Raw genomic sequence first — 26857 nt, 5'->3', positions numbered from 1 at the left:
GGCCAGTTGGGTTTTCAGGCTAGCCCTAATGAATATGCATGGAGGAGATTTGCATGCCTGGAACCTCCATTATATGCAGATCTCTCTCACGCATATTCATTAGGGCTAGCCTGTAAACCCGACTAGCCTGGTGGTCCTCCAGGACAGGGTTGGGAACCACTGATCTAGACTACCTGGTGCTTCAAAATGTAAATTGAAACTTTAAAGAGTCAGAGAACAAACTAAGAAATGCTTTAGAATACAAATTCGACTGATTGGTTCAAAATACAGATGTTTTCTGCATTTATCCAAATTACAAACTGTCAACAGTTATTAAATAGACATTATACTCATGGGATCAGGGATGTGGTCCAAAAAATAAATAAGGTCTATCTGCACCCCAAAATACATCCTGTTATTAGGTTGAAAATACAGACTCCGCCTATGAGTCGAAATGCAAACTATCTGTTGATCCAAAACAGGGACTCTAGCAATGAAACTGGATAGAAGTTCAGACAGAAGAGAGGTCAAAATACTAACCATTAATGGGTCCAGAATCCTGGAAATCCAGTCTCCAGGCTACAAACAGGCCCTGAATGAAAAATGGCTAATTTGTCATCCAAAAAGAACAGGAAATCAAACACCAATGGGGTGGACAATGAACCTTTGTGCAAATATGAAGATACTCAGGGCATAAAAATATAGAAACATGATGGCAGATAAAGGCCCATCTGCAGTAACCATTATCTCTTTCTCTCTCTCTGAGAGATCCCACTGTCAATCCCAGGCCCTCCAGTCTCTGTCTCCACCACCTCTTCTGGGAGATTGTTCCACACATCTACCACCTTTTCTGTAAAAAAGGATTTCCTCAGATTACTCCGGAGCCTATCACTTCTTAACGTCATCCTATGACTTGACTCATGTGCATTTACATTATGTAGCAAGTTAGTAGTAACAAAATAATCCAAAATAATTCACAAAAATGTTACTCCCCAGTAATGGGTTAAACTTTAAGGTTAGAGTCTCATACAGGGGCATCAATACCTCCTTTTTCCTACTGGCCAAGCCTCTCCCTATGCACCCTAGCATCCTTCTAGCTTTCGCCATCACCTTTTCGACTTGTTTGGCCATCTTAAGATAATCACATACAATCACACCCAAGTCCTTCCCTTCTGTCGTGCATATAAGTTCTTCACCCCCTAAACCAGGGGTGTCCAACCTGTGGCCCAAGGGCCGCATGCGGCCCCATGAAGTATTTTGTGCGGCCCCGGTCGAAGGTGATGCAGTGTTTTCCTCTGCTGCCCCTGGGCGTTTACCATCTGGCTCCCTCCTCTGTCTTGCTGCAGTGTTTGCGCGTTTGTGCGGCCCCAGAAAATTTTTTTTCAGCCAATGTGGCCCAGGGAAGCCAAAAGGTTGGACACTTCTGCCCTAAACTGTACCGTTCTCTCAGATTTTTGCAGCCCAAGTGCATGACCTTGCATTTCTTAGAATTAAATTTTAGCTGCCAAATTTTAGACCATTCTTCATGCTTAACCAGGTCTTTCTTTATGTTAATTCACACCATCCGGCGTGTCTACTCTATTGTAGATTTTGGTATCATCCGCAAAGAGGCAAATCTTACCCGACAATCCTTCAGCAATATCGTTTATAAAAATGTTAAAAAGAACAGGCCCAAGAACAGAACCTTGAGGCATCCACTGGGCATCTGTCCTGCTGGTTCATGGCAGTTCAGGGTGGGGGGGGGGGGGAGGAGTGTTGGCAGGAGAGATTAGTCATCTCTCCTACTGTGATCGGGGGTGGGGTGGGGGGACAATTACAGTATCCTGTAACTGGCGTTGTTTTTGAGAGACGCTGGTCACAGAATCCTGCTTTTAGGTGAAGGACTGGCCCCTCTTTCGCCTAAAAGGTCTGTTTTTGTGTTTTGGGGACTTTTTTGATTGGGAATGTGTTGTAGGGATAGACATAGTGACAGGCTGAGCGAGTAGATTGCTGAACATGGAGGTAGGCCATTCTTTAAAAAAAAAACTAATTTTGGACATTGTTTTGAAAATGGACATTTCCCTGCTGCCTCCTTTCAGCGTCTAGTGACTTAGGCCAAAAGGGGACTTAGACTATTTTTTTTTTTTTTTAAATTATGACCCTCTTATTGTAAAAAGCACCGCAATAAAAAATAAATTATATGTACTGTATCTCTTTTCTGGAGTATCTTCATTTTTGCATGAAGGTTCATTGTCCACTCCTAGTTCTTTTGTTGGCTGAGTCATCCAAAACACAGATTTTATCAGGGGTTCAAAACACAGACTCTACCCACTTGTTCATATCCACAAATTCTGACTTGATCTAACGACTTTCTACTAATATGTCTACAACTTCAGTCTCTACCTGTGGTGTATACAATACAGACCAACTGTTCGATGGTATACCCAATATTCCAAGTCTACATTAAGAGCCACTTTATCAAAATGGCATTATTTTTGGAAGAATACTGCTTTTTTTTTTTTTGCTCATACTTGGAAAGTCATCATTTTTTCCACGTTTTGGGAAGTGATTATAGCTAGTAAGTGCAGTGCTGCTGAGGAGCATAGAATAAAAAATCCTTATCACTGAGGTGATGAGTTGAGTAAGCTATTCATAATGAGACCTTTAATGACCTTGCTTCCTCTGAACAGTTGCTATATACTAAACTAAACTAAACCTTAAGTTTATATATCGCATCATCTCCATGGATGTTGTGGAGCTCGGCACAGTTTACAACAACTTAAAATATAGGAAGAGAAGGAAAAAAAAGGTTTACATTACATTACATTACGGATTTCTATTCCGCCTGTGCCTTAAATATAGAAGAGAAGAGTAAGGGGGGATAGAATTACATTTTAGTGAAAAGCCAGGTTCTCAGTTGCTTGCAGAATAATTGGAGGGAGCCCAGTTTCCACAGCGGGGTAGTAAGGTCGTTCCAAAGACTTGTGATTCTGAAGAGAAGGGATTTTCCCAGATTGCCTGCATAGCGAATACCGTGTAGAGAGGGGAAGGATAATTTATATCTTTGGGTGGATCTGGTAGAGTCAGGACTCGAGGAGTTATAAGATAGTGGGATTAAGGGAGGAAGGATGCCGTGAATGATCTTAAAAGCCAAGCAGGAGCATTTGAAATGGATTCTGGAATTCACTGGGAGTCAGTGAAGTTTGGCTAGGAGTGGGGAGACATGGTCGGACTTGCGTTTTGCAAAGATCAACTTGGCTGCAGTATTTTGGATTAGCTGGAGTCTTTGAAGACTTTTTTTTGATAGGCTTAAGTAGATGGCATTGCAGTAGTCTAATTTAGAGAGGATGATGGATTGGACAAGGATGGCGAAATGTTGTTGGCGAAAATAGGATCTTACTTTCCTCAGCATGTGGAGGCTGAAAAAACATGATTTAGCCAAGGAGTTGAGGTGGTCATTGAGGGAGAGAGAAGAATCGATAATGATGCCAAGGACCTTGCTTGAGAACTCAAGCTGCAGTGCAGCACCTGAGGGTAGTACGAAGAGGGTGGGCAGGTGTTCTAATTTTGGGCCGAGCCAGAGTAATTTTGTTTTTGATTCATTCAATTTCATTTGTACTGAGAAGGACCAGGAATGGAGTCTCATTATGCAAGCTGTAATGTTCTCGTGGAGGTTAGTGAGGTTCTGGTCTGTCTCAAGTAGGACAAGGATGTCATCAGCGTATGTGTAGATTGTTTCAAGAGGGGATAATTGGAGGAGTTTCAGGGAGGACATATAGATGTTAAAGAGAATAGGGGATAGGGGATATGAAAAAAAAATTGTAAAATGAGAACAAGCAACGCACACATAGGTTTAAAGTTTTCCAGACAGTAGGCTCTAAATTGCTGGTCAATATTTCATTTAAATCAATCTTGAGGAACAGGCATATTCGGGGCCATCTGATCATTTTCTTTAAGGGCGCCTTTTACTAAGCTGCGTCAGCGTTTTTAGCACACGTAGCATTTTAGTGTGCGCTAAACCCACGCTACATGGCTAGAACTAATGCCAGCTCAATGCTGGCGTTAAGGTCTAGCGTGGGCGGCAATTTAGCGTGTGCTATTCCACGCCCTAATGTGACTTAGTAAAAGGAGCCCTAAGTTTTTTCTCGGACAAAGGCAGTTTTCCATAAGCATTTGCTGAAACCAGGTGCACTTGGTTTCTGTGAAAGAATGGGGTGAAACCTTCAGCCTCAATGCCTGGCATCACAATCTTATCAGCATTGTGCAATGAGCCATCTTTAGGGTTTTGTTTATAGATTGTATAAAAGGTTGAAGACAAACAGCATACAGGGAAACAGGGGCTTGTTGCTGTGGTAGGCGAAAGCTCATACCTGGCAAGTTACACTTGTTGATAAAAACAGAATCAGTTGATGAGTAAAAAGAGGCAGATTTACCCTAAGAGCTAAATGCACTTTGGGCTACTTTTCTTGCCTTTCTCTGTTAGATCTGTAGAAATACAGTATAAAATAGTTGTGGGTTTCTAAAACAGTACCTGAAAAGATAAGTTTTATCGTCTAATATTTGTCTTCATTAATATCCTGGAGTGGAAATTTTCAGCAGAAGAACAACCGTGTTAACTTAAATGCATATTTTATCTGTGTAACTTTATGTGGACTTTCAGTAGCAAAAATCAAATAATTGGCACAATTGAAAGGTCACAGATAAAACTAAATGGCAGTTTGACCCTATAGTATCATAAGACTACTGCTAGGGGTCACTGGTGCCATTTTGAACATTGCACCAGCAAGGCTAGAAGCAACTGGGGATAGCTCTTGTCCTGGAACCTCTAGACATCTGGGGGTCTATGGGATAGTAGGAGTCATTGGCAGGGATTCTATGGGAAGGGGGACCTAACAGTGGTGTGTGCTCTGGGGAGTATCTTGGGGGGGGGGGGGGCAGGGAAGGAGAGATAGAAAGTGGTTCTAGGAAAAATTAGGTATTTTGCATCTCATTATTATGTTGTCTATGGTAACCTAAATTAATGTTTGTTGTGGTAAAATCATACACATTATTGCTATGTAACACATGTTAAGGGGAAAATAATGTTATTCCTTACCGCATCTTGTAATTACCCTACTTAAACTTGTAAGGTATCTATTTAGCCATGGAAAATCACTGATTCAATAGATAACTAACAATGTTCCTTATTAAAACATAACTTTGGAGGATTAGGCCTCAAATTCATACCTGAACAGCCATGTAGAATGTCAAAAAATGCCTATTAAATAGTGGCGATATAGATGTCTATGTTCCCAGCCCTTAGAGAACAAACATTCTCCTGTACCAATTTACACTTGCACTGAAGGTACAGTATAAATGTGTGCACACCGTCTTTGCATGTGCACTTCCATTTTTAAAAATACATTACAAGATTGCCCCTGCCTCACCCAATACGTGTCCTTGGAACACCTTGGTACAAGCCACATATATGTGCATGCACTCTTTGGTATGTGAACTTTTTACTTACATAAATCCATGCACACTTTTAAAAAAGCTTTTTTTCATAGGATTACATTATAAGAATCAAGCTTATGTCAATGGTGTCAGCATCTATGAGACAAACTTGGTTTTTTTCTGTTGCATAGAGCATTGTGGACCCCAGTTAGGTTGCAAAAATTAGATAGTTCTTTGTCTAATAGATGTTGGCACTGCCATCTAGAAGCAGGAACTTTAGATCATTTATTGTTTCATTGCCCATGTATTATGAATTTTTGGAAATCAATTTGGGACCAAATTAATAATTTATTAGATAACCCAGTGGCATTATCCTATGATACTGTGATATTTGGTATGGAAATGAGAGCAAAAAGTCAGATTTCTGTGAACAACAATAAATTATTACTTATAATGACTGGTGTTGCCATTCAGCAAATTACATATAATTGGAAGGATTGGAGGAGATTAAATTATAACTTTTGGTGGAACTCTTTATGCCATATCTATAAAATGGAAAGATTTATTGCTTTACAACAGGGATATTTTAAGAAATTTCAGGATATGTGGAAACCATTAACAAAATATTGTAAAGATTAAGTAAAATTGTTTCCCTTATATTTATCAGTTTAAGGTATAGGGAGGGGGGTATTTTATTATTACATATTTTATATGATAATGGAATATATGGTTGGGAGGGATGGGAAATGGGGAAGGGATAAGAATTGATGTAATGTACCAATGATTGTTTATAAGTGATGTATTTATTGTTAATGTGAATGAATATATTTAACACTTAATGTAATTTTGAAAATGAATAAAGATTTTTTTTTTTTTAAAAAGCTTTTTTTTTTCTCCAGGTAAAACAAGCTTTACAAAGGCAAAAAGCTTTGGAAACTACTCTTTAACTGTTTAAATGGCCAAAGTAATCCATATATATGGCCTGGATGTTTAAATTAAAAAACATTTAAGATCTGTGCTGACTAGATATATGCTTTTGAATATTGACCCCCCCCACACAGTCTGCAATCGATGTATTATTATTCAGATATCAATGTTTTGATCTGATAAAATTTCCAGGGCATTGAGAAGATCTCTAACTGATAATTTCTCTGAATGGAGTGAAAAGTGAAATTTGCTAGTTAACTGTTGCTCTTTGAAGCAAATGTTTTGGCAAACCATCCATACAATTCAAATGTCTGAACATTTTATATCAATGTTCATGAACATACAGTAAATGGTTTGTCAACATTCATGATCACAGCGGTTGTGGGACCAAAACCCTGACACTAAAAGCTGAGAGAGCAATTCTATATACCACAAGGATCTCCACTGTCCCCATTCTATTTTATACATATAAATAACATCTTTTTGCAATAGTTTATTGGCTTTTGAAGCAATTTTTTTTCTTATGCTGATGACATGTTTCTATTGATTTCAACCCAAGATGTTATGTTATATGCAAGCTTGTATTCCGCCAAATCAACAAGAGTGCCATTCCAATCAGAGTCTGCCGGGACAGGAGACAGGAGGGATTCCTCCTGTTCTGGTTCACCATGTCATAGGGCAGGCCCGGTGGAGGCCTGCAGGATATCAGGAGAGAGGAGGGGACAGAGTACAGGGCAGGGAGGAGTGCTAGGTACAGAGCCTTGTAGGGAGAGAGGGGGACAGGTTGGAGAGCCTGGCAGGGCAGTAAGGGAGGGAGGGGGGCACAGATCCTGGAAGGACACATGAATATTAACCCCCCCGTCTTATATTTGAGTCAACCTTTTTTCCTCCTTTTTTTGGGGGAAAAAGGGTACCTCATCTTATACTCAGGTCAACTTATATTCGAGTATATACAGTACATCAGGCATGGATGTTATTTAAATATACTCAGTATAGATGGGAGTTATAAAAATATAAATATAAGTTCTCTAATGCAAAAATAAACTTCTTCAAAAAGAGAAAATATAATATTCTAAAAATATTCTTAACTAACTAAATAATTAATTAATAGTGCTCAGTGAAAGCCAATACGAACTTCAAGACATAAGAGCACAGGACTCTACCAGTTTAGGCTTAAATACATCATAGCACTCCTCCCTTCCTACCAATATAATAACTCAAGCTCTAAAAAGCTAAAGCTCTAAATAAACATAAGAAAAGGGGAGTACTTATCTCTACTGGAGTTGTCATAAAGTCCCAGGCTTCTGCTTTAAGTCCAAAAAGTGTCAGTGCTCCCCATTCACTCCAAAAGTACAAAATACACAAAAACACATACCATCCTGGAAACCCAGACTAGACAATTTACATGTATGTATTAAAACAGGAGGAAGAAAGACCAAATGTCAGCCGACGTGGTTATTGAGGGAGGTAAAGGAAGCTATTAGAGCTAAAAGAGAATCCTTCAGAAAGCGGAAGAAGAATTCAACTGAAAATAATTGTAAAGAGCACAAGGAATGGCAAGTTACATGCAAGGCGCTAATAAGGAAGGCAAAGAGAGACCTTGAAAAGAAGACATACGATAAAAACTGATTTAGGTATATTAAAGACAAGAAGCCGGGAAGGTAATCATTTGGATCACTAGATGACCGAGGGATAAAAGGGGATCTTAGGGAAGGCAAGGCCATAGTGGAGAGATTAAATTAATTCTTCACTGAGGAAGATGTGGGGGAGTTACTGGTGAAAGAAATGGTATTCAATTCTGATGAATCAAAGAAACTCAAACAAATCTCTGTAACACTGTAACTCTGTAAATCGCCTTAACCAGATGGTATATACCACAGTGTAGACAGAATTGAAAAATGAACTTGCAGAGCTATTGTTAGTAATTTTTCTCTAAAATCCAGAATAGTACCACAAGATTGGAGGGTGGCTAACGTGATGCAGATTTTTAAAAAAGGTTTCCAGAGCTGATCCAGGAAATTATAGACCGGTGAGTGGAAAGGGTAGATGTGAATCACTTGTTTACTCTTTCCAAAAAATATTAGGACTAGGAGGCATGCGATGAAGCTATTAAATAGATTTAAAATGAACTGGAGAAAATATTTCTTCACACAACGTGTAATTAAACTGTGTAATTCATTGCCAGAGAATGTGGTGAAATCAGTTAGTTTAGCAGGGTTTAAAAAATGTTTGAATAATTTCCTAAAAGAGAATTCCATAGACCATTATTGAGATGGCTTGAGAAAATTCACTGCTTATTCATAGGACAAGCAGCATAAAATCTGCTTTCCTAGGTAGGTGGGCTCTATCTAGGTACTTGGGTCCTGGTTGGCCACTGTTGGAAACAGAATACTGGGCTTGATGGACTTTCGGTCTGTCCCAGTATGGCAATTCTTATGATCTTATATAAGCCAAGTATAGGACAATGAAACCAGTGTGACATCACTGATGGCTTTGGCTCATAGGCATTGGTGGAATGAGGCATCATGACATCACAATCTCAGCTCTGGAATGTTGCTATTCTTTGGGTTTCTGTCAGGTACTTGGGATCTGGGTTGGCCACTGTTGGAAACTGGATATTGGGTTTAATGAACTAGTATAGCAATTCTTATGTTCTTATGTTCTTTTCTCATCTTATCTGCTATTTCATAAGTGTTTGAAAACTTATTTGAAAATTTTTCCATTAAATTTCTTTTTTTTTTTTAGGGCATACCAGTCAATACTCAGCCCACAATGGTCAGTATTTTTAGAAATACTGACCACTGTGGGCAAATTTAGGACCTGGAATGCTTTACCGCTTACATTAAGAAGCTTAGGTTTTTTGCTTTATTCCGGAAAGTTCTGAAAACTTTTTTGTTTGCTAAACATTTTGGAAATTAACTATTTCAGTCTACTTTTTCTTGCCAAATTTATGTATTATGTTTTACATTATTGTTAACCGAGTCGAGCTCCTCGTGGCTGATGACTCGGTCTATAAAACTAAGGGGTCCTTTTATCAAGCTGCGGTAGGGGTTTAACATGCGGAATACCGCACGTTAAATCGCCTGCCGCGCTAGCAGGCGTTAGGTATTTAGCGTTAAGTATTTAGCGCGTGATGAAATGTCCGACGCGCTAACCCCGTTAGTGTGGCTTGATAAAAGGAGCCCTAAGTTTTAGTTTAGTTTAACAGCACTGAATATCCAGGTCTCCAGTGAACCTTGTAAGCTATCCTGGTATTCAGTGCTGGAACCTGGATAACTACTTGAACAAGTTAGGAAAGTTATCTGGCATTGGCACTGAATATCATTAGTGAATGGATCCATATACCCAGACTCTGCCCCTGGACCACTCTGTCACTAACTAAATAGTGCTGCAGTGATCTATGTCAATATTTAGTGACACTCTTTGAATAGGTGCTGTGATATTAGCTAGGGATCTGGTAAATCCTATTTAACCTGGCAGGAGCGTTTCTTAAATATTATAAGCCCAAGTGGTCAAAATACACTATACTCATATATAACACATATACCACTTAATATGAGAGATGCATCAGATATATAGCTTTTTACTTTTTTTACTTTTGCTCTTTCTTATCTTTTTTATCGCCAGGAAAGGCCTCAGATTCGGAGCATACGCGTAGTCCTATCATGGACTGAACGGTCAGCGTAATTTTACAGTCTCCTGGCTATAGGCCCTGAAGCAGTGGACTTAGAACATTGTCCATGAAACGCTGACCGCGTCGGCCTAGACATTATATAGGCAGTACAGACAGACCACTAAACAATGGGACGTTCAAGTCATACAGCTGCCTGAGATAAGTAACTTTAGTGTTTACTGTTCTCTAATTGTGAGAGTAATGCACCCTGAGGAAAATTGAAGTTTTATCATGTTATTTATGTTTCACTAAAGAAAAAGTTCTAAAAATAATTTTAAAAAACCCATCAAGTCCAGGGACCCATGACTGGAGTATGGAGCTGTAAAATTACGCTGACCGTTCAGTCCATGATAGGACTACGCGTATGCTCCAAATCTGAGGCCTTTCCTTGCGATAAAAAAGATAAGAAAGAGCAAAAGTAAAAAAAAGTAAAAAGCTATATATTTGGTGCATCTCTCATATTAAGTGGTATATGTGTTATATATGAGATGCGTTTCTTAGCCAGTCAAATAGTGCTGAATATCAATTCCATAGGATTTCCTTGTAGAAGGTTTGCTTTTATTGCAGGTAGTATTCCCAAGGAAGCAAAGAAGTGCTGCTCAACTTCCAGCTCACCTACCTGGCCTGCCAACGCTGATATTCAAAAGGCTTAGGCTTCTAACTTTGAGAGTAAGACTCATAAGTTGGCCTCTTTGAAAATTTACAAGAGCCGAGCTCTTAAATTCATCCTCAAAAATGGTCAAAACTCCACAGTTTAGGAGTCTAAAAAATGGGTGGCAACAGGGGTGTATTTAGGATTACAAAAAAAAAGTTAGGAGCTTGGCATCAATTTTCAGCACTATGCATCTAAATTAGAGGTTGATATTCAGACAGCAATGTTCAGCATTTTACTGACTGCCACTGGTGTTATACCCTAAAATTCAATGCCTTCTTCGAGCACTAGCATTCAAGTTTCAAGTTCAAGTTTATGAAAATATTTGATTTGATCGCAAAATCCAAATCCAATGCGATTTACATTAAGTTAAGAAATAAGTTTAAAAAACATAACAGGACAATTGGAACTATTTTGACAAAACAAAACATGTGAAGGATGCAGTGCGGGAAAAGAGGAAATCGTTTAAAAGATGGAAACGAGAAAAAACAACGGAGGCCTGGAACTGTCACAAAATCGACCAGAAAAAGTGCCATATAGTGGTAAGAGACGCCAAAAAAGTCTATGAAGAAAAGATAGCGAAAGAAGCCAAAAACTTTAAGCCCTTTTTTAGATATATAAAAGGAAAGACGACCAAGGAAGGAAAGAGTCAATTAAAGAAGACAAACAGGTTGCCGATAGGTTAAATTCATTTTTTGCCTCTGTCTTCACAAATGAGGACACTGCAACAATGCCAGATACAGGGAGGATATTCACCGGAGGCATAGAGGAAAGCCTCGCAACAGTAAATGTGGAGTTGGACATGATATACTTTCAGATTGACAAACTAAAGAATGACAAATCCCCTGGACCGGACGGAATTCACCCGAGAGTATTAAAGGAACTTAAGGTGGAAATTGGGGAACTATTACAATCCTTAGCTAACATGTCAATTAGAACCGGGCAAATACCAGATGACTGGAGGATAGCAAATATCATCCCAATTTTCAAGAAAGGATCAAGAGGTGAACCGGGAAACTTACAGACTTGTGAGTCTCACATCGGTCCCTGGGAAGATAATTGAAGCAATAATTAAAGATAACATTGTACAACATCTGGAAGATCACAACCTAATAAGAGATAGTCAACACGGCTTCAGGAAAGGGAAGTCATGTTTGACAAATTTACTTCAATTCTTTGAGAAGGTAAACAACCACATGGATAGTGGACATCCAGTGGACATAATTTATTTGGACTTCCAGAAAGCATTTGACAAGATCCCGCACGCAAGGCTTATGAGTAAATTACTAAGTCATGGAATAGGAGGAGAAGTGCACAGATGGATCGGCAAATGGTTAGAGAACAGAAGGCAGAGAGTAAGCATAAATGGGAAATTCTCGGACTGGGAGAAGGTGACTAGCGGCGTGCCCCAGGGCTCTGTTCTTGGGCCCATCTTGTTCAATATTTTTATAAATGACCTGGAAGAGGAGACAACATGCAATATAATCAAGTTTGCAGATGATACAAAACTATGTCGGGTGGTTGGCTCTAAAAGGGACTGCGAGGATCTTCAGAAGGATCTGAACCAGCTGGAAAAGTGGGCGATAAAGTGGCAGATGAATTTTAACACAGACAAATGCAAGGTAATGCATCTGGGAAAGAAAAACATAGAACATGAATATAGGATATTGGGTGTGACATTAGCCAAATGCGAACAAGAAAGGGATTTGGGGGTACTGATAGACAGAACCCTAAAACCATCGGCTCAATTTGCGGCGGCGGCGAGGAAAGCAAACAGGATGTTGGGCATGATTAAGAAGGGGATCACGAGTAGATCGGAAGACGTCATAATGCCACTTTACAGAGCAATGGTCAGACCACACTTAGAATACTGTGTCCAACACTGGTCTCCATACCTTAAGAAGGATATAACTCTGCTGGAGAATGTACAGAGGTGAGCCACGAAACTTGTCAGAGGTATGGAGAATTTGAGCTACAAAGAACGCCTCAGAAAACTGGGACTGTTCACCCTCGAAAAGAGAAGACTGCGAGGAGATTTGATAGAGACTTTTAAAATATTAAAAGGATTTGATAAAATTGACCAGGAAACAGCATTACTTACATATTCAGATGTGACATGGACAAGAGGTCATAGCCTGAAACTGAGCGGCAGCAGGTTCAGGACAAATGTCGGGAAGTTCTGTTTCACACAACGAGTGGTGGGTGCTTGGAATGCTCTCCCGGAGGAGGTTGTGGCAGAGACTACTGTTCTGGGGTTCAAGCGCAAGCTGGATTCACACCTTCTTGCAAATCACATTGGGGGATACGGGAAATCTGGGTCTTCAATAAGGAGCACCTAACTGGGCCTCCGCATGTGTGGATCGCCGGACTAGATGGACCTAGGTCTGATCAGGCGAAGGCGTTTCTTAAGTTCTTATGTGAAAAAGGGAGTAAAAAAAATAAAAAATTAAGGATTAAATACAATTCATAAACAAATAAAAAGGAGTAGGTAATAAAACAAGAGGTTGAGGAGGGTTACCCACTTAATTTTCGCTTACTGGCACTGCTAGTTGAATGTAATAATAACTTTATTCTTATATACCGCCAACAATCTTGCGACTTCTAGGCGGTTTACAACGAAGAGAAACTGTACAGACAGTGACTTACAGAGTATAGCTGAGAACATCTGAATGTACTGTATCCTAATAAAATTTAGACGATTCAATTAAAAGCGTCCTTAAAAAGCCAGCTTTTTAGAAGACTTTTAAACTTATTAAGTAATTTTTTTTCTCTTATATTGATCGGGAGCGAGTTCCAAATCTGAGGGGCTGTAACAGAAAAAATTGTATCTCTCCTTGAATAAACAAATTTTAGCGAAGGGACTACTAGTAAAGATTTTTCTTTGGATCTTAAAGATTTTGTGGGAATATAAGGAATTAGAAATCTTTCTAAGAATGCAGGAGCTTTGTTAATTAGTATTTTATCTGTAAGTAATGCTATTTTATATGTAATTCTGTGGTTTACAGGTAACCAGTGCTTTTCTTTTAAAAGAGGAGTTACGTGATCAAATTTTTTCTTTTTAGTAATTATTTTTATTGCAGTATTTTGGAGAATTTGCAGTCTACGTAATTCTTTTAAAGTAGATCCCTTGTACAGGGCATTGTAGTAGTCAATCTTTGATATGACTAATGAATGTATTAGAATTTAATTAATTTTTAAATTATATTGATAGTATAATATATAATATTATTGTTTATAATTAGGATAAGAAGGGGATAAAAAATTGTTTAATGTAATAATTGCGATGATAACAATGTATTTTCATACAGTTTTTCTGATTCTTCAATTGTATACATTATAAAGTTTGAAATGTCAATAAAGATTTACAAAAAAAAAAAAAAGAATATTCAGCGATGATTCATCAAGAAATGTGGATAATGATCTGATCAACCTTAACCTATAAAAACATGTTCTCACAAGTGAACTTATTTGATCGTGGTAGTTAAGTTTTTGATCCAATATAAACCCAAGTAACTTTACCTTAGAGACTACCTTCAGTTTAGTTTTGTTTATGGTTATGTTGGCTCCTAATTTCTGGCCCTCCCTGCATGGGAATAGCATAATCTCTGTTTTAGATGTGTTAAGCGCCAGCTTATTGTCATGTAACCATTTGGATATTTTTGATAGTTTCTCGTTGACTGCTGTAGTTTCTGCTCCTGAGCTAGAATCTAAAGGATACAGTAGTTGAACGTCATCTGCATAAGCAAATGGTATAAACCCAATTGACTGACTACGTGTTAACAGTGGTGCCAAGAATACTATAAATAATAAGGGAGATAGAATTGATCCTTGCGGGATCCCATAGCTTGTCGAAATTATACTTGAAGATGAGTTATTAAATGTTACCTTTGATGATCGTTCAGAAAAATAAGACTGAAACCACTGGAAAGCAACATCCAATATTCCCAAAGATCCCAGTCTACTCAAAAGAAGATGATGGTCTATAGTATCAAAAGCTGATGATAAGTCTAATGATATGAGGAGAACTGATTGATGATGATCCCAGAAATATAGGACAGAGGATGTCAGGCCGATTAAAGAATGTTCAGTTGAATAATATTGCATTGACTTTCTGGGTTTACAGAGACAGTAATGATGAACCACATAAAAGTGGTCCTATTTAAGCAGTTACTTTAGGCAGTTAAGTGCTGAATATCGGCTCTTAACCAGACAGGTGATGATTCAGCCCTGAAATGCCCTCAAAATAGCCAGTTTTGAGTTGGGTGCTAACTGGTTAAATGCCACTTCTCGTCATATGACTGATTAGTCCTGAATCAGCAATTTAATTGGCCAAGAGTCATTCCAAGACAGTTAAATCACTTTGGATATCGACCCCGAGATTTCTACTGTAAGTCTAAGCAAATGAATGAAAGGACTAAATTTAGGAGCATGCATTTTAAACTTCTGGGCCCCAAAAGTTTTAAATTTAGGTTTCTAAGTTAGGGTCTAAATATGTCTTTTCTTTTCAGCCAAACTCAGGAACCTATGTTCTCAGTTGGAAGTCAATGAAATTTAGGTGGTTCAAAGTTATACTCTTGTGCAGGCAATGGAGCTAAAGAGGATGTCTGAGGTATCTGTGGAACAGGCACACAATTGATTCTAGGACTGTGCCTCAAAGACTGCATGATTTTGGTTTGCATTGAAATGATGATGATGGATCTTTCTTGGTGTTGCAGAAGCAGTGCAAGAGGCAGTAACTTTCTTTGATTTTGGTGCTGCATGGGTTTGTGGTTCTCAGCGTTTAAGTGGTGCTTAGAGGCATAAGGCCTCCTTGAAAGGGTACATTTTGGCATGTTGCTCCTGCTCAGATCAGTGCTCTGCACTAGCAGAAATGATGTCTCAGTTGAGACACATGAATACTCTGAAAAGGTATGGTGCTCCCCTTTTATCACAGTGGAAATCTTTAGGTCATTGTGTGGGGCACAGAGGCAAAATCCGGCAAAGAAGATCTGCTCGACTGTGCAGAATAAGCTGACCTCTCTGATGAGAGTCTTTTCCTTTATTTTCAAAAGCAGTTCTTTCGCCTCTAATGCTCTCAGAATTGAAAAAAGTACTGTTTCTAGGTTCTCGGCAGTCATTCTGAGGGCAAGTAGGCCCCAGGTAGATGATCTTTTATGGGATTATGCTTATTTCTCTATTGCAAGATGTAAAGGTTCTGAAGCCTAGTTTGACTTGTGCCAAGGTGCACAAGAATTCATGAAAAACAAAAGGATGAAGAAAATGATGAAAACCATTTCAGTGGAGCACAATGAAGAGATTCTTAGCCAATATTTCTAGAAGAGATTTGTTTTTAAGTCTGGCATAGCAGAAGAAACAAAACTGAGAAAACAGGGAACTGGTGCTTGAGGAAAGGGCTGTCCGTGCTACGCTGTTCCATCCCAGCGCCATTAAAGAAAACCATCCCATTAAGGACTGATTCAATTCTGTTCATCAATGGAGAAAGAGCCTGACATAGAAAAGTTCAATAATTAATACAATGGAGTCTTCAGACTCCAGTCTAAAGTGCTGGCGTCTTACATAGAGACTGGTCTTTTAGGATTAAGGCTTCTGTTCTAAACCATTTATTAAATGTTTATGGTGTTTATTTTCCAGCTAATTGGAAGTTCTTTGAAGGCAGAGAAAAACTGGTAGTAATTCAAGTTTTTGTGCCAGTTATTATGGAACAAGACTTGGGAGTTTTGCTTGACAAGTCGATGAAGCCGTCTGCACAATGTGCGGTGGCGGCAAAAAGGAAGAACAGAATGCTATGAATACATGGATGTGTGGCTCTTTATTTTGCTCTGTCAAAAATTGAATTTACAAAAGGAGCTTTATGTTTCCTCTAAGTTTGTCCAAACATTTAAATTCAGCCTTGGATGGTGATCCAGTAAAGTATGTCTGATAGTAAATACTTAAAGGGTTTCCAAGTATGATCAAAGATGACTTGCAGTAAATTGATGGAGGCATTATAGGCCTTCTGTTTTATTCAGAGCTTCATTTAATATAGGTAATGTGGATGCCTACACTTATTCCAGATGTCCTAACTGCTTGTAAAATCAGGGGTGACCTTAAACAGAGGTAACAGGGGTTTAAGCACAAGACCCCCGTGCTCCTAGGATGTAGGGAGGGGGCAAAAGAAGGAATCATTCTTGGGATTTATTAACCATTGCTACTATTCTCCTCTGCTGCCTTCCCACCCAGTTTGGCATTTCTCTCCTCTCTCATTCTGTCTACCTTAAAATTTGTCTCTCCTTCTTTAGATGTTTCCTGCAGTAGCAGCAACTGGCAAAGCCTGCTCCAGGATCTTTCATCTGACTCATCCTGCCTCTGATGCAACTTCCAGTTTCTGCAAGGGCTCAATAGGTCAAAGAGAAGACTCTGGAGCAGGCCACATGCAGTGTATGTCAATTGCTGCCACTGCTGGAGACTAGAGGTCTGCACGGGAACGGGTATCGCGGGAATCCCGTGGGAATCCCCCTTAACCCATGGGACTCCCACGGGGACCCCCCTCTTGCCCATGGGACTCCCACAGGGACCCCCCCTCTAGCCAACGGGACTCCCACGGGGATGGAAGACTTTGGAAGCAGGGTTCGTCCATATAATATAATGGACACGTCAGCCTTAGTAAAAGAGGGGGTTTATAAGTTAATTACCTGAACAGAAAACAAAAAAAGGATTCCATCAAAGAGATTCCACAAGGAAAACAGCAGCACAAACACAAAAGAAACTGTGGAATTGATGATCCTGTCAGAAGTAATTGCTGCTTTTTATGGGGACGGGCGGGGATGGAGGTAATTCCTTGCGGGGATGGGTGGGGACGGAGAGGATCCTGACGGGGACGGGTGGGGACGGAGAGGATCCTGGCGGGGACGGAGAGGATCCTGGCGGGGATGGGTGGGATTTCTGTCCCCGCGCAACTCTCTACTGGAGACATCTAAAGATGAAAAGAAACAAACTGCAAGGTAGATTGGGGAAGGGGGAAGATGCTGAACAGAGCGGGGGAGCATGGTCCATAAAAATGGTCTGCACAAAGCCTTATAAGTATTAAGGCTAGCCCTGTGTAAAATAATGCTATTCCGATTAGCATTTTTGTTAAGTCTTATGAGCCTGCTTTTTAAATGGAATTAAGTATTCAGCAGCTGCTGCTACCTGTATAAATCCTGTGGATCTGAATAGTACTAGTGAAAGTGAAAATTCCTTTAATTGCCTAAGCACCATTCAGATAGGGGTGGGAATGACTAGTTCAGAAGATAGTGCTAATATTCAGCTGCTATTAATATAGGAAAAAAAAAACAGTCCTAAATTAAACTGCCTAACTATACATCTATAGGTTAATTCTCTAAAGTAAGCACCATCATTTAGGCTCCAAGTATGCATCAACACCCTAATTCTAAATATAGGGGTCAAATTTGTACATACAATTGAATTGATAAAGAAGCCAATTAGTGTGGATAAATGGACACTGATAAATAATCAATTACCAGTGCTAATTGTCATTAATTTAAATGTGCGATCTGCAAGTAATCCATAAAGGGGGTGTGGCCAAGGGAAGGGCATAGACAGATCATGGGCATTCCTGGAATTTGTGCAGGTATTAGTAGGTATAAATCTTTGCACCCAAAATTGGGTCCCACCACCACACACTATCCTATAAACAGTCCCCAATTCTGAGTGCTGTTTATAGAACATAAGCGCAAATTTTTATTGGGGCTGATTTTTCATGCCATATACAGAATTCAATCCTAAATGGCCATAATCCGGCTACATGCTAGTCTGTAACTATGTGTGTATCTTTGATGGGCCACATAGGCGGAGTCCAGATGGAGTGTGGGTGGGCACTCACACACAAACATAACTTATCAAATACTCCAAGTTATACATGTATCTGGAATCAAGGTGTGAACGTTTATGCCAGCTCTATGGCTGGATAAGTGCTTGTATCTAAACACATGTACCTTAATTATGGTATTACTCTATAAAGCAGAGTAGGTACCTCCTTTCCATTATATGAAAATAGGGTCCATATAGATGTCCTCTAGGTTCCTAAATATAGGTGCTCCTTTAAAGTATCGCTCTCATAATGGCTGAACATCACACTATATTCATCTATTTAGTGCTGCATATACTTTTTTTTTTTTTAAACCCTGCAGCTGGCATTTAAAAAAGTGCAGTCACCACCACTGTTGAAAATTGATCTGTATGCTTCCAAGAGATGAGGATTAAGTGAGAGACAGTAAAAAATGAAAGCAAAATACACAGTAGAGAAAGAGATGAAGAAAGACCGTGCCATAGGACAGCAGGTATGTTAGTTGGTATGAATCCTAATTCAAAGCTTTAATGATCTGAGTTTCAGCACATTGCTGATCTGCATTGGTATAGAATATTAATGTGTCTGAAGTGCAGCACTAAACTGACCTGATTTGCACCTCATTCATACTTTTTTCTGCCTGTTTGTAGAATGCTGTTTGCTAGTGATGCATCAATTTCTCTCCCTCCCCCTGGCCAGTAGAAATCTTACCGTGCTGCAACAACAGGTGACTTCTTTCCAGGATCTAATGTTCCTGTGGGCTCTTCCCCCAATGACCTTGTATCTTTATTTAGAAGCTGTAGCCGAGAGCTGAGTTCACTGATCACAGTTGGCTTGTCGTCATCAGCCCCATGAGATGGTCTACTCTCCACGGGGTCCCCCCATAGCTTGGACCTTCTCTGAAAGAGGTAGCGTGGGCGACCAACACTGGCAGAGGCCAGAGTGGCTGCATGTTGCTGGGAGATGAGCTCGCTGTCCGAAGACTGCTTCAAAAGTGGGTCCCTGAAAGTAACTGGCCCCTTGCTGAGCTGGGACTTAAGTTTTGGCTTTGGAGGCACTGGTGGCTTCTCGAGTATAAAAGTTTGTCCATCTGCAAATGAAGTGTAAGTATCAGTGGGCTCTCCACTTTCTGAAGACAATGTGGACATACTGGAGACTGTGGATATGGTACTTGTAGTCTCCAGGTGATGATCACTTGAACTTCTGGTGTCCACTTCCTCCACTCCTGAGTCTGCAGCAGACTCTTGGGCTACGGGGGTATCAGATGGCTTCCCTGAGGATGTTCCACCAGTGGTAGAAGGTGCTACTACTGCCGCTGGTATGGATGGCATGGTGGACTGAGCCAATTGGCTGATTGGTGTGCCAGGTTTGGTGACCAGTACTCCATTCGCAAACTCATCTGGTGGAGGTACCAGCCCAATCTTGGCTAGTTCCTCCCTAGTCTCCTCATCACTTGAAGACAGCTGAGCTGGTGGTAGAGAAACTGTATAGGGCTCTACTTCCTCCTCTGAACTCCCCTGCCCAAGTGTCTTTTCAGAAACTTGGCTAACTGGAGGTTTACTCACAGGACTTGGCTGGGTCTCAGCTTTGGGCAGCTGTGCTAGTTCTCCAGGTTTCTCTGGAGCTATTGGTTTCTCCACATTCATCTCAAGTCCTACTTCTTCACCATTACTTGTTGCATGGACCATGATGAGTCCTGCTGTCTTCTGCTGGGATGTGTCCACTATGCTGATTATCATAGTTTTCTTGTCTTCAAGTTTTTTCTCTTCCCTTCCAGGTTTTTCTGCTTGAATTTCAGTTTCTTTCCTCAATGTTGTAGGGGTTCCCCAGTGGCTTGCTGTAGGGGGCATTGTTTCTGGAGATGGACCATAGCTTCCTTTAGTTCCAGGTGAAAAAATGGGTGAAATTAAACCCTCTAATTCACCTCTCCCTGGTTCTTTGGTTTGGATGTCCACAAACAGAGGTGTTGCTCTGTCTGAATCAGGGCTCTTGACTGGTGTTGGTGATCTTGACGAAACTTGACTAGACAGGGCTCTCTCTCTTGCGGCCAGCGCAAGTGCCAGTGGAGAGTTGGGATCCAAGGGTTTTCCTGTAAGAGGGTGAATAAAAGTTGATGATGAGCTGCAGATCAATGGCTTTAAAGCTGAGACAGGAGAGGGCAGTAGGACATCTCGGCTTCCTAATAATCGTTCATCAATAGACCTTGACTGCTGTAGAGAAGGCAAGTCAGGGCTTGGGGGGCTTCCTTCAATGGCCCCTACTGATAGGAAGACAGTGGATTTCCGTTTCTCATCAAGACGACGCTCTCTGTCCTTCATGACTCCAGCAATGGCAGTAGCAAAGGGGCTGCTTGTTGGCTCAGCTTGAGCTATACCAATCTGCTGCTCAAACTCCATGATACTCTGGCGTGGGCTTCTTCGAGTAGGAGAGGGGTCTCTGGTAAAGCCTGCTGCAATGGACAGGGCTGACTTTTCCTGAGCATCCTCTACTTGCAGTTGCTTCACCAGAGGACTTTTTTTCCTATGGGGCTTTGTGGGGGCAAACAAACTCACATTAAATTGACCCATGTTGGCATAGGGGTTATCAGCTAATCGCCCTTTTCTTTTCAACTTCTCTGGAGGGGTAGCAGAAGACCCTGGATGGGGGATGTCAGTGGGATCCACAGGTAAATGAGAGGAGTCCTGGAGGATAATCATAGAACGGGCTCGTTTTTGTCTGTCTGGATGAGGAACGGAAGTCCTTGAAGTATCATAAATTTCAGCAGCTGTGATGACCTCTGGGAATCCACGGAGTTTGGCCTCCAAACTTGGCTTAAAGCTAGATCTTACAGTATCATAAACTCTTCCTGGGGGTGGGGGTGGAGAAAAGGATGGGGGAGGGCCTGTATCAAAGTAATATGGAGAAGGAGGAGGAGGAGGAGCTGTCTGGGGAGGAGGTGGAATTCCATGCCCTTCTCTAACTGTATCCTGCATTGATGTGCTCCGGGGAAATTTACCATCCAGCAGAGAGGCTGTAAGTTTCTCATCTTCACCTGTAAAAACAACCAAGTTACATCTTCAGTACAATTGAAAATCTATTCATTATTCAAGCATTAATATCTCTGACCAGTTCATCCAGATGCAATGATTTTCTAGTGTAATATTTATATAATACAGAATTAATTAAACTCTACCGCACATATAGGCCCTCTTTTATGCTGTGGTAGAGGTTCCTACTGCAGCCTAGGGCACTGAATGCTCCAACGCAGCTTTAACGTGCATAGGAATTCTATGAGTGTTGGAGCATTTAGAGCTCCACGCCAACATGTTCTGTAAAAAAAACAACCTGAACAGCAGTTACCCAAAGATCAGGATGACAATTGTCAAAAAACATTTATTAGGGCTGATCAGCATTGGTGGCACTCTTCATGGCGCCTTTGGAAATAGTACCTCTTCAAAAATCAGCGTTGCTGCACCCTGAACCAGCAGTTCCTAGTGTAACTGCACAGATCGGTTCATAGACAACCCCGCGAAAGACAAAGGCGCGCGCCGACAACTGAGTGCAAGACGGAGGCGCACGCCGAAGAAAATTACAGTTTTTAGGGGCTCCGACGGGGGGGTTTTTTGGGGAGCCCCCCCCAGTTTACTTAATAGAGATCGCGCCGGCGTTGGGGAGGGTTTGGGGGGTTGTAACCCTCCACATTTTACTGTAAACTTAATTTTTTCCCTAAAAACAGGGAAAAAGTGAAGTTTTCAGTAAAATGTGGGGGGTTACAACCCCCCACACCCCCTACAACGCCGCCACAATGCGGCGTGATCTCTGTGGGGGGTTACAACCCCCCACAACGCCCCCACAACGCAGTGTGATCTCTATTAAGTAAACTGGGGGGGCTCCCCCCAAAAAAACCCCCGTCGGAGCCCCTAAAAACTGTAATTTTCTTCGGCGTGCGCCTCCGTCTTGCACTCAGTTGTCGGCGCGCGCCTTTGTCTTTCGCGGGGTTGTCTATGAACCGATCTGTGCAGTTACACTAGGAACTGCTGGTTCGTGGGCCCTCCCACGCCCCCCCTGTCGGAGCCGTAAAAACAGTAATTTTCTGCGGCGCGCGCCTCCGCGCAGCACTCAATTGTCTGCGCGCGCCTTTGTCCCGGCGTGCTTTTGACCTGACACCGCACAGATCACACACTCCTAAAGCCAACCCAGGAAAAAGGCACTCTTTAAACTGCCCACCCTTATTGTGGCTAACAATACTTACAGAGCTCCACTGCATATATATTTTTAGCCAGGATAAGAGGAAGAATCCATGGAGGCAATTTTGGCCAGGATGAAAACGTAAGCAGGCATCCTACTTCCCCATAACCTTAGCCAAATATTTAGCAGAAGTAAAGTCCATGAGTCACTTGTAGTCTGGGCAATTTTCAAAGAAAAAAAATATGTGCAAACTTGGCCTCTGAAAATCTGTAGAAACTCTTCTGGGCACAAAATATCCATGGTCTTTGCACCTTGGAAGTCTGTTTTGAAAACTACCCTCTATATACCTAAAACATTTGGGGCTCCTTTTTATCAAGCCACGCTAGCGGTTTAATGCGCGTAATAGCGCATGCTAAACCGCTGGCCATGCTAGCCACCAACGCCTGCCTTGAGCAGGCGGTAGTTTTTTGGCCAGCGCGGGGGTTAGCGCGTGATTAAAAGGCGCGCGCGTGCGCTAACCCCACTAGCGTGGCTTGATAAAAGGAGCCCTTGATCTTGGTATCTAGAAAATAAAATCACAAAATCTCATTTATTAAAAGTGATTGGTTCTTCCTAACGATGGCATTATTTATCTTTTAACTGAACAGCAAAGCCGTTCTCATTCTTTAGGGGGAAATCCCATATTTTCACAGTATTAGACATAGGCTGGTCCAAAGTTTATGATTCATATTCTGGGATATATGGTCTCAGAGTCTAGTGGGATTTTGAGTTTTTATATATGCAGATGACATTGTTTTGATCCCTGTTTATTCTGTGATTGAAGATGCTAGACCTGATACAAAAATGTATTGATTTGATAGATGATCGGGTAAGTAAACATTTAAAAAAATTGAATATAGAAAAGACTAAGGTGTTGACATTTAAAACTATTTAACCATCCAGAAACAGCTCTTGGCCAGTTAAATCACTTGTTCGGGGCTAATCATTCATACTCATTGGCATTTAACTGAATAGTGTAATTAAAAATATCCAGTTAACGCCCAATGCAAAACGGCTATTTTGGGGGGTATTCTAGGGGATGGAGTCAACGTTTGGTTGGTCAGGGTATCTGTATAAATAGGACTGCATTACAAAAAAAATCAGTTCTGTCTTTATACAGTTCACCAAGGCCAGTTTCACCAGACATGGCCTGGCACTGAATTTTCAGGTTCAAGCTGGTGGAGATCAGCAAAACGCTGATTACCACCAGCCTAATATTGGACCCTAAATTCCTGTTTTTCTGGGCAAAAGAGAGTTCATGCTACAATCAGTCACTTTTGATTAGTGATGATCTCTATGTTTTTAAATCAACAATGGAGATTTTGGGGATAACAATAGATTGGGGTTTATCAAATTATTTCTAATAATTTCTAATTTTGTGGAAATTAAAGAGGATTCGCAAATACATCCAGTGTTACCAATTTAGACTGGTGGAACAGGCATTACTACTATAAAAATAAAATTATTGCAATATTGTTTACATGGGCTGTTGGAATTATTTACAAAATAAATAAATTACAGCCACTGCAAAATATAGCAGGTTTTTTTTTTTTGTTTCATATGCAGTTACATTGGCTGCTGATAGAAGCCTGAGTGATATTTAAGTTATACAGTCTGATATTTAAAAGTTTGAATGGTAGAGCTCCTTCCTAAATGTATAAGTTGGTACATTTACCTTCATGAGAGGAGCTCTATTTGCAATCAATTGCTTTGCTTTTACATTTCAGGGGAATCGGGTTCAAAACGTTGTTCACATCATCTTTTTCCTATCAGGCAGCCAAGGCTTGGAATGCGCTGCTGACTGAAATGAGACAGTTGACTAATTATGTTGGCTTTAGAAAAGCTGTGAAAACCTTTTTCTTCCCAAATATGTACTGCCTGAATGTTAATGTTATATCTTATTTATTGTAGCGTAGCTGATTTGAAGAAAGGTTTGGACAATTTCCTGAAAGTAAAGTCCATAATGGTTCATAGACAACGGCGCGAAAGACGAAGGCGCGCCCGGACAATTGAGCGCAGCGCGGAGGTGCGCGCCGCTCAAAATTACTGTTTTTAGGGGCTCCGACGGGGGTTTTTGTTGGGGAACCCCCCCCACTTTACTTAATAGACATCGCGCCGGCGTTATGGGGGTTTGTAACCCTCCACATTTTACTGTAAACTTAACTTTTTCCCTAAAAACAGGGAAAAAGTGAAGTTTTCAGTAAAATGTGGGGGGTTACAATCCCCCCAACCCCCCACAACGCCCCCACAACACGGCGCGATGTCTATTAAGTAAAGTGGGGGGGGGTTCCCCCCACGCTCCCCCGTCAGAGCCCTAAAAACAGTAATTTTGAGTGGCGCGCGCCTCCACGCTGCACTCAATTGTCTGGGCGCGCCTTTGTCCCGGCGCGCTTTTGACCTGACACCATCCATAATTTGTTATTGAGAAAGACATAGGGGAGCCACTGCTTGCCCTGGATCGGTAGCATAGTATGTTGCTACTTCTTGGGTTTTGGCCAGGTACTAAAGACCTGGATTGGCCATTGTGAGAACGAGTTACTGGGCTTGATGGATCATTGGCCTGCCCCAGTAAGGCTATTCTTAGGTTCTCATTCCACCAATGCCTAAGAGACAAACACATCAGTGATGTCAGAATGGCTTGATTATCCTATACTGCACTTGGTTCACATAAGAACATAAGAATGCTATACTGGGACAGACCAAAGGTCCATCAAACCCAGGATCCTGTTTCCAACAGTGGCCAACCCAGGTCCCAAGTACCTAGCTAGATCCCAAGTAGATCCCAACTGGGTTCAGTTCCCACTGCAGCTCCTTGTGACTCTGAGCAAGTTACTTAATTCTCCATTGCCCCAGGTACAAAATAAGTATCTGTATACAATAAATAGACCACTTTGATAGTAACCACAGAAAGGCAGAATATCAAATCCCCTCTCATTCCCCTCCCCCCCACGTGCTCCTTTTACTTATACACTTCATTTTCAGTTATTTATTATTTGTTCCATTTATCAAATGCCTCTATCATAAAAGATCTGAAGCAGCTTACAAACACACCAAATTACAAACCCACAGCAATTCCTATACCTAAGCAAATCCAAAACATTCAAAAACAACCTATCCATCCACTCTCATGTCATTCCCCATCACAATTACTGTTCCCCCTCTACTTCCTAATAATATCCTTAAAAATGCAGGAACATTTAATTATGGGAAAAATAAAATTTTATTACAACCATTCAGACACTTCCTCTAGCCATAAACTTGTCTAAATACCCAAGTCTTCACAGCTTTATAATACGCATCCAACTTAAAGCACATACGAATTTCATAAGACTAGACTTACAATAGAGAGGTGCCATTGCAGAAAATGTAAGATTTTTCAAATGACATGTGATATGCAACGTATTGCATTCATAGAACAATATATAGTTGTTCTATCTTCAATTCTCATCCATCCTATAAATTTTAACGACCCTCCGAAACACCACCTTCGACTTCTATAATTCATAGTCTTAGGCTTTAAGTGTTGTTTCCTCATCGGATCTTACTTCTGCTAACAATACTGTTTAAATATATAAATATAAATAGTTTAGCTTTGAGTCATTAATAAAGTGACTTATCTTAATTGTGGTCTTTCTTCCGGGACAACTTATCCAACATGTTTCACCTAGAGGTTTTATCAAGGCTGTTCATCCCTTCCGTCACTGACAAATCCATTTTTGCTGCAGGATTGCAGATTGGATGCCGAGACTCCTCCTGTAGCAAAAATGGATTTGTCAGCGACGGAAGGGATGAACAGCCTTGATAAAACCTCTAGGTGAAACATGTTGGCTAAGTTGTCCCGGAAGAAAGACCACAATTAAGATAAGTCACTTTATTAATGACTCAAAGCTAAACTATTTATATTTATATATTTAAACAGTATTGTTAGCAGAAGTAAGATCCGGTGAGGAAACAACACTTAAAGCCTAAGACTATGAATTATAGGAGTCAAAGGTGGTGTTTCTGAGGGTCATTAAAATTGATAGGATGAACTGATTGGATGAGAATTGAAGATGGAACAACTATATATTAATCACATATCCTGTCTTCTTTTTCTTCAAATACCCCGTGCAGAACCCTAAATCAGGGCTGTAGCTACTGTTGCTATGTACAACAGGTGCAGCCTGCACAAGAGAAACTGGGC

General features: G+C 40.7%; 1 protein-coding gene across 4 annotated transcripts in view; it reads right to left on the bottom strand.

Moving 5' to 3' along the window:
- Window positions 1-26857, bottom strand: part of SHANK3 (SH3 and multiple ankyrin repeat domains 3) — a 924054-nt gene that overhangs the window by 48350 nt on the left and 848847 nt on the right. For all 4 annotated transcript variants that reach the window (XM_033958997.1, XM_033958999.1, XM_033958998.1 and 1 more), the window contains one exon: window positions 19180-21499. In XM_033958997.1, coding sequence (XP_033814888.1) covers window positions 19180-21499 — 2320 coding nt within the window. The remainder of the gene's footprint in view (window positions 1-19179; window positions 21500-26857) is intronic.

Source organism: Geotrypetes seraphini, chromosome 9 (assembly GCF_902459505.1).
Source record: "Geotrypetes seraphini chromosome 9, aGeoSer1.1, whole genome shotgun sequence".
Taxonomy (NCBI): domain Eukaryota; kingdom Metazoa; phylum Chordata; class Amphibia; order Gymnophiona; family Dermophiidae; genus Geotrypetes; species Geotrypetes seraphini.
The sequence above is the reverse complement of the archived record's forward strand: the minus strand, read 5'-3'. Positions and strand labels throughout refer to the sequence as shown.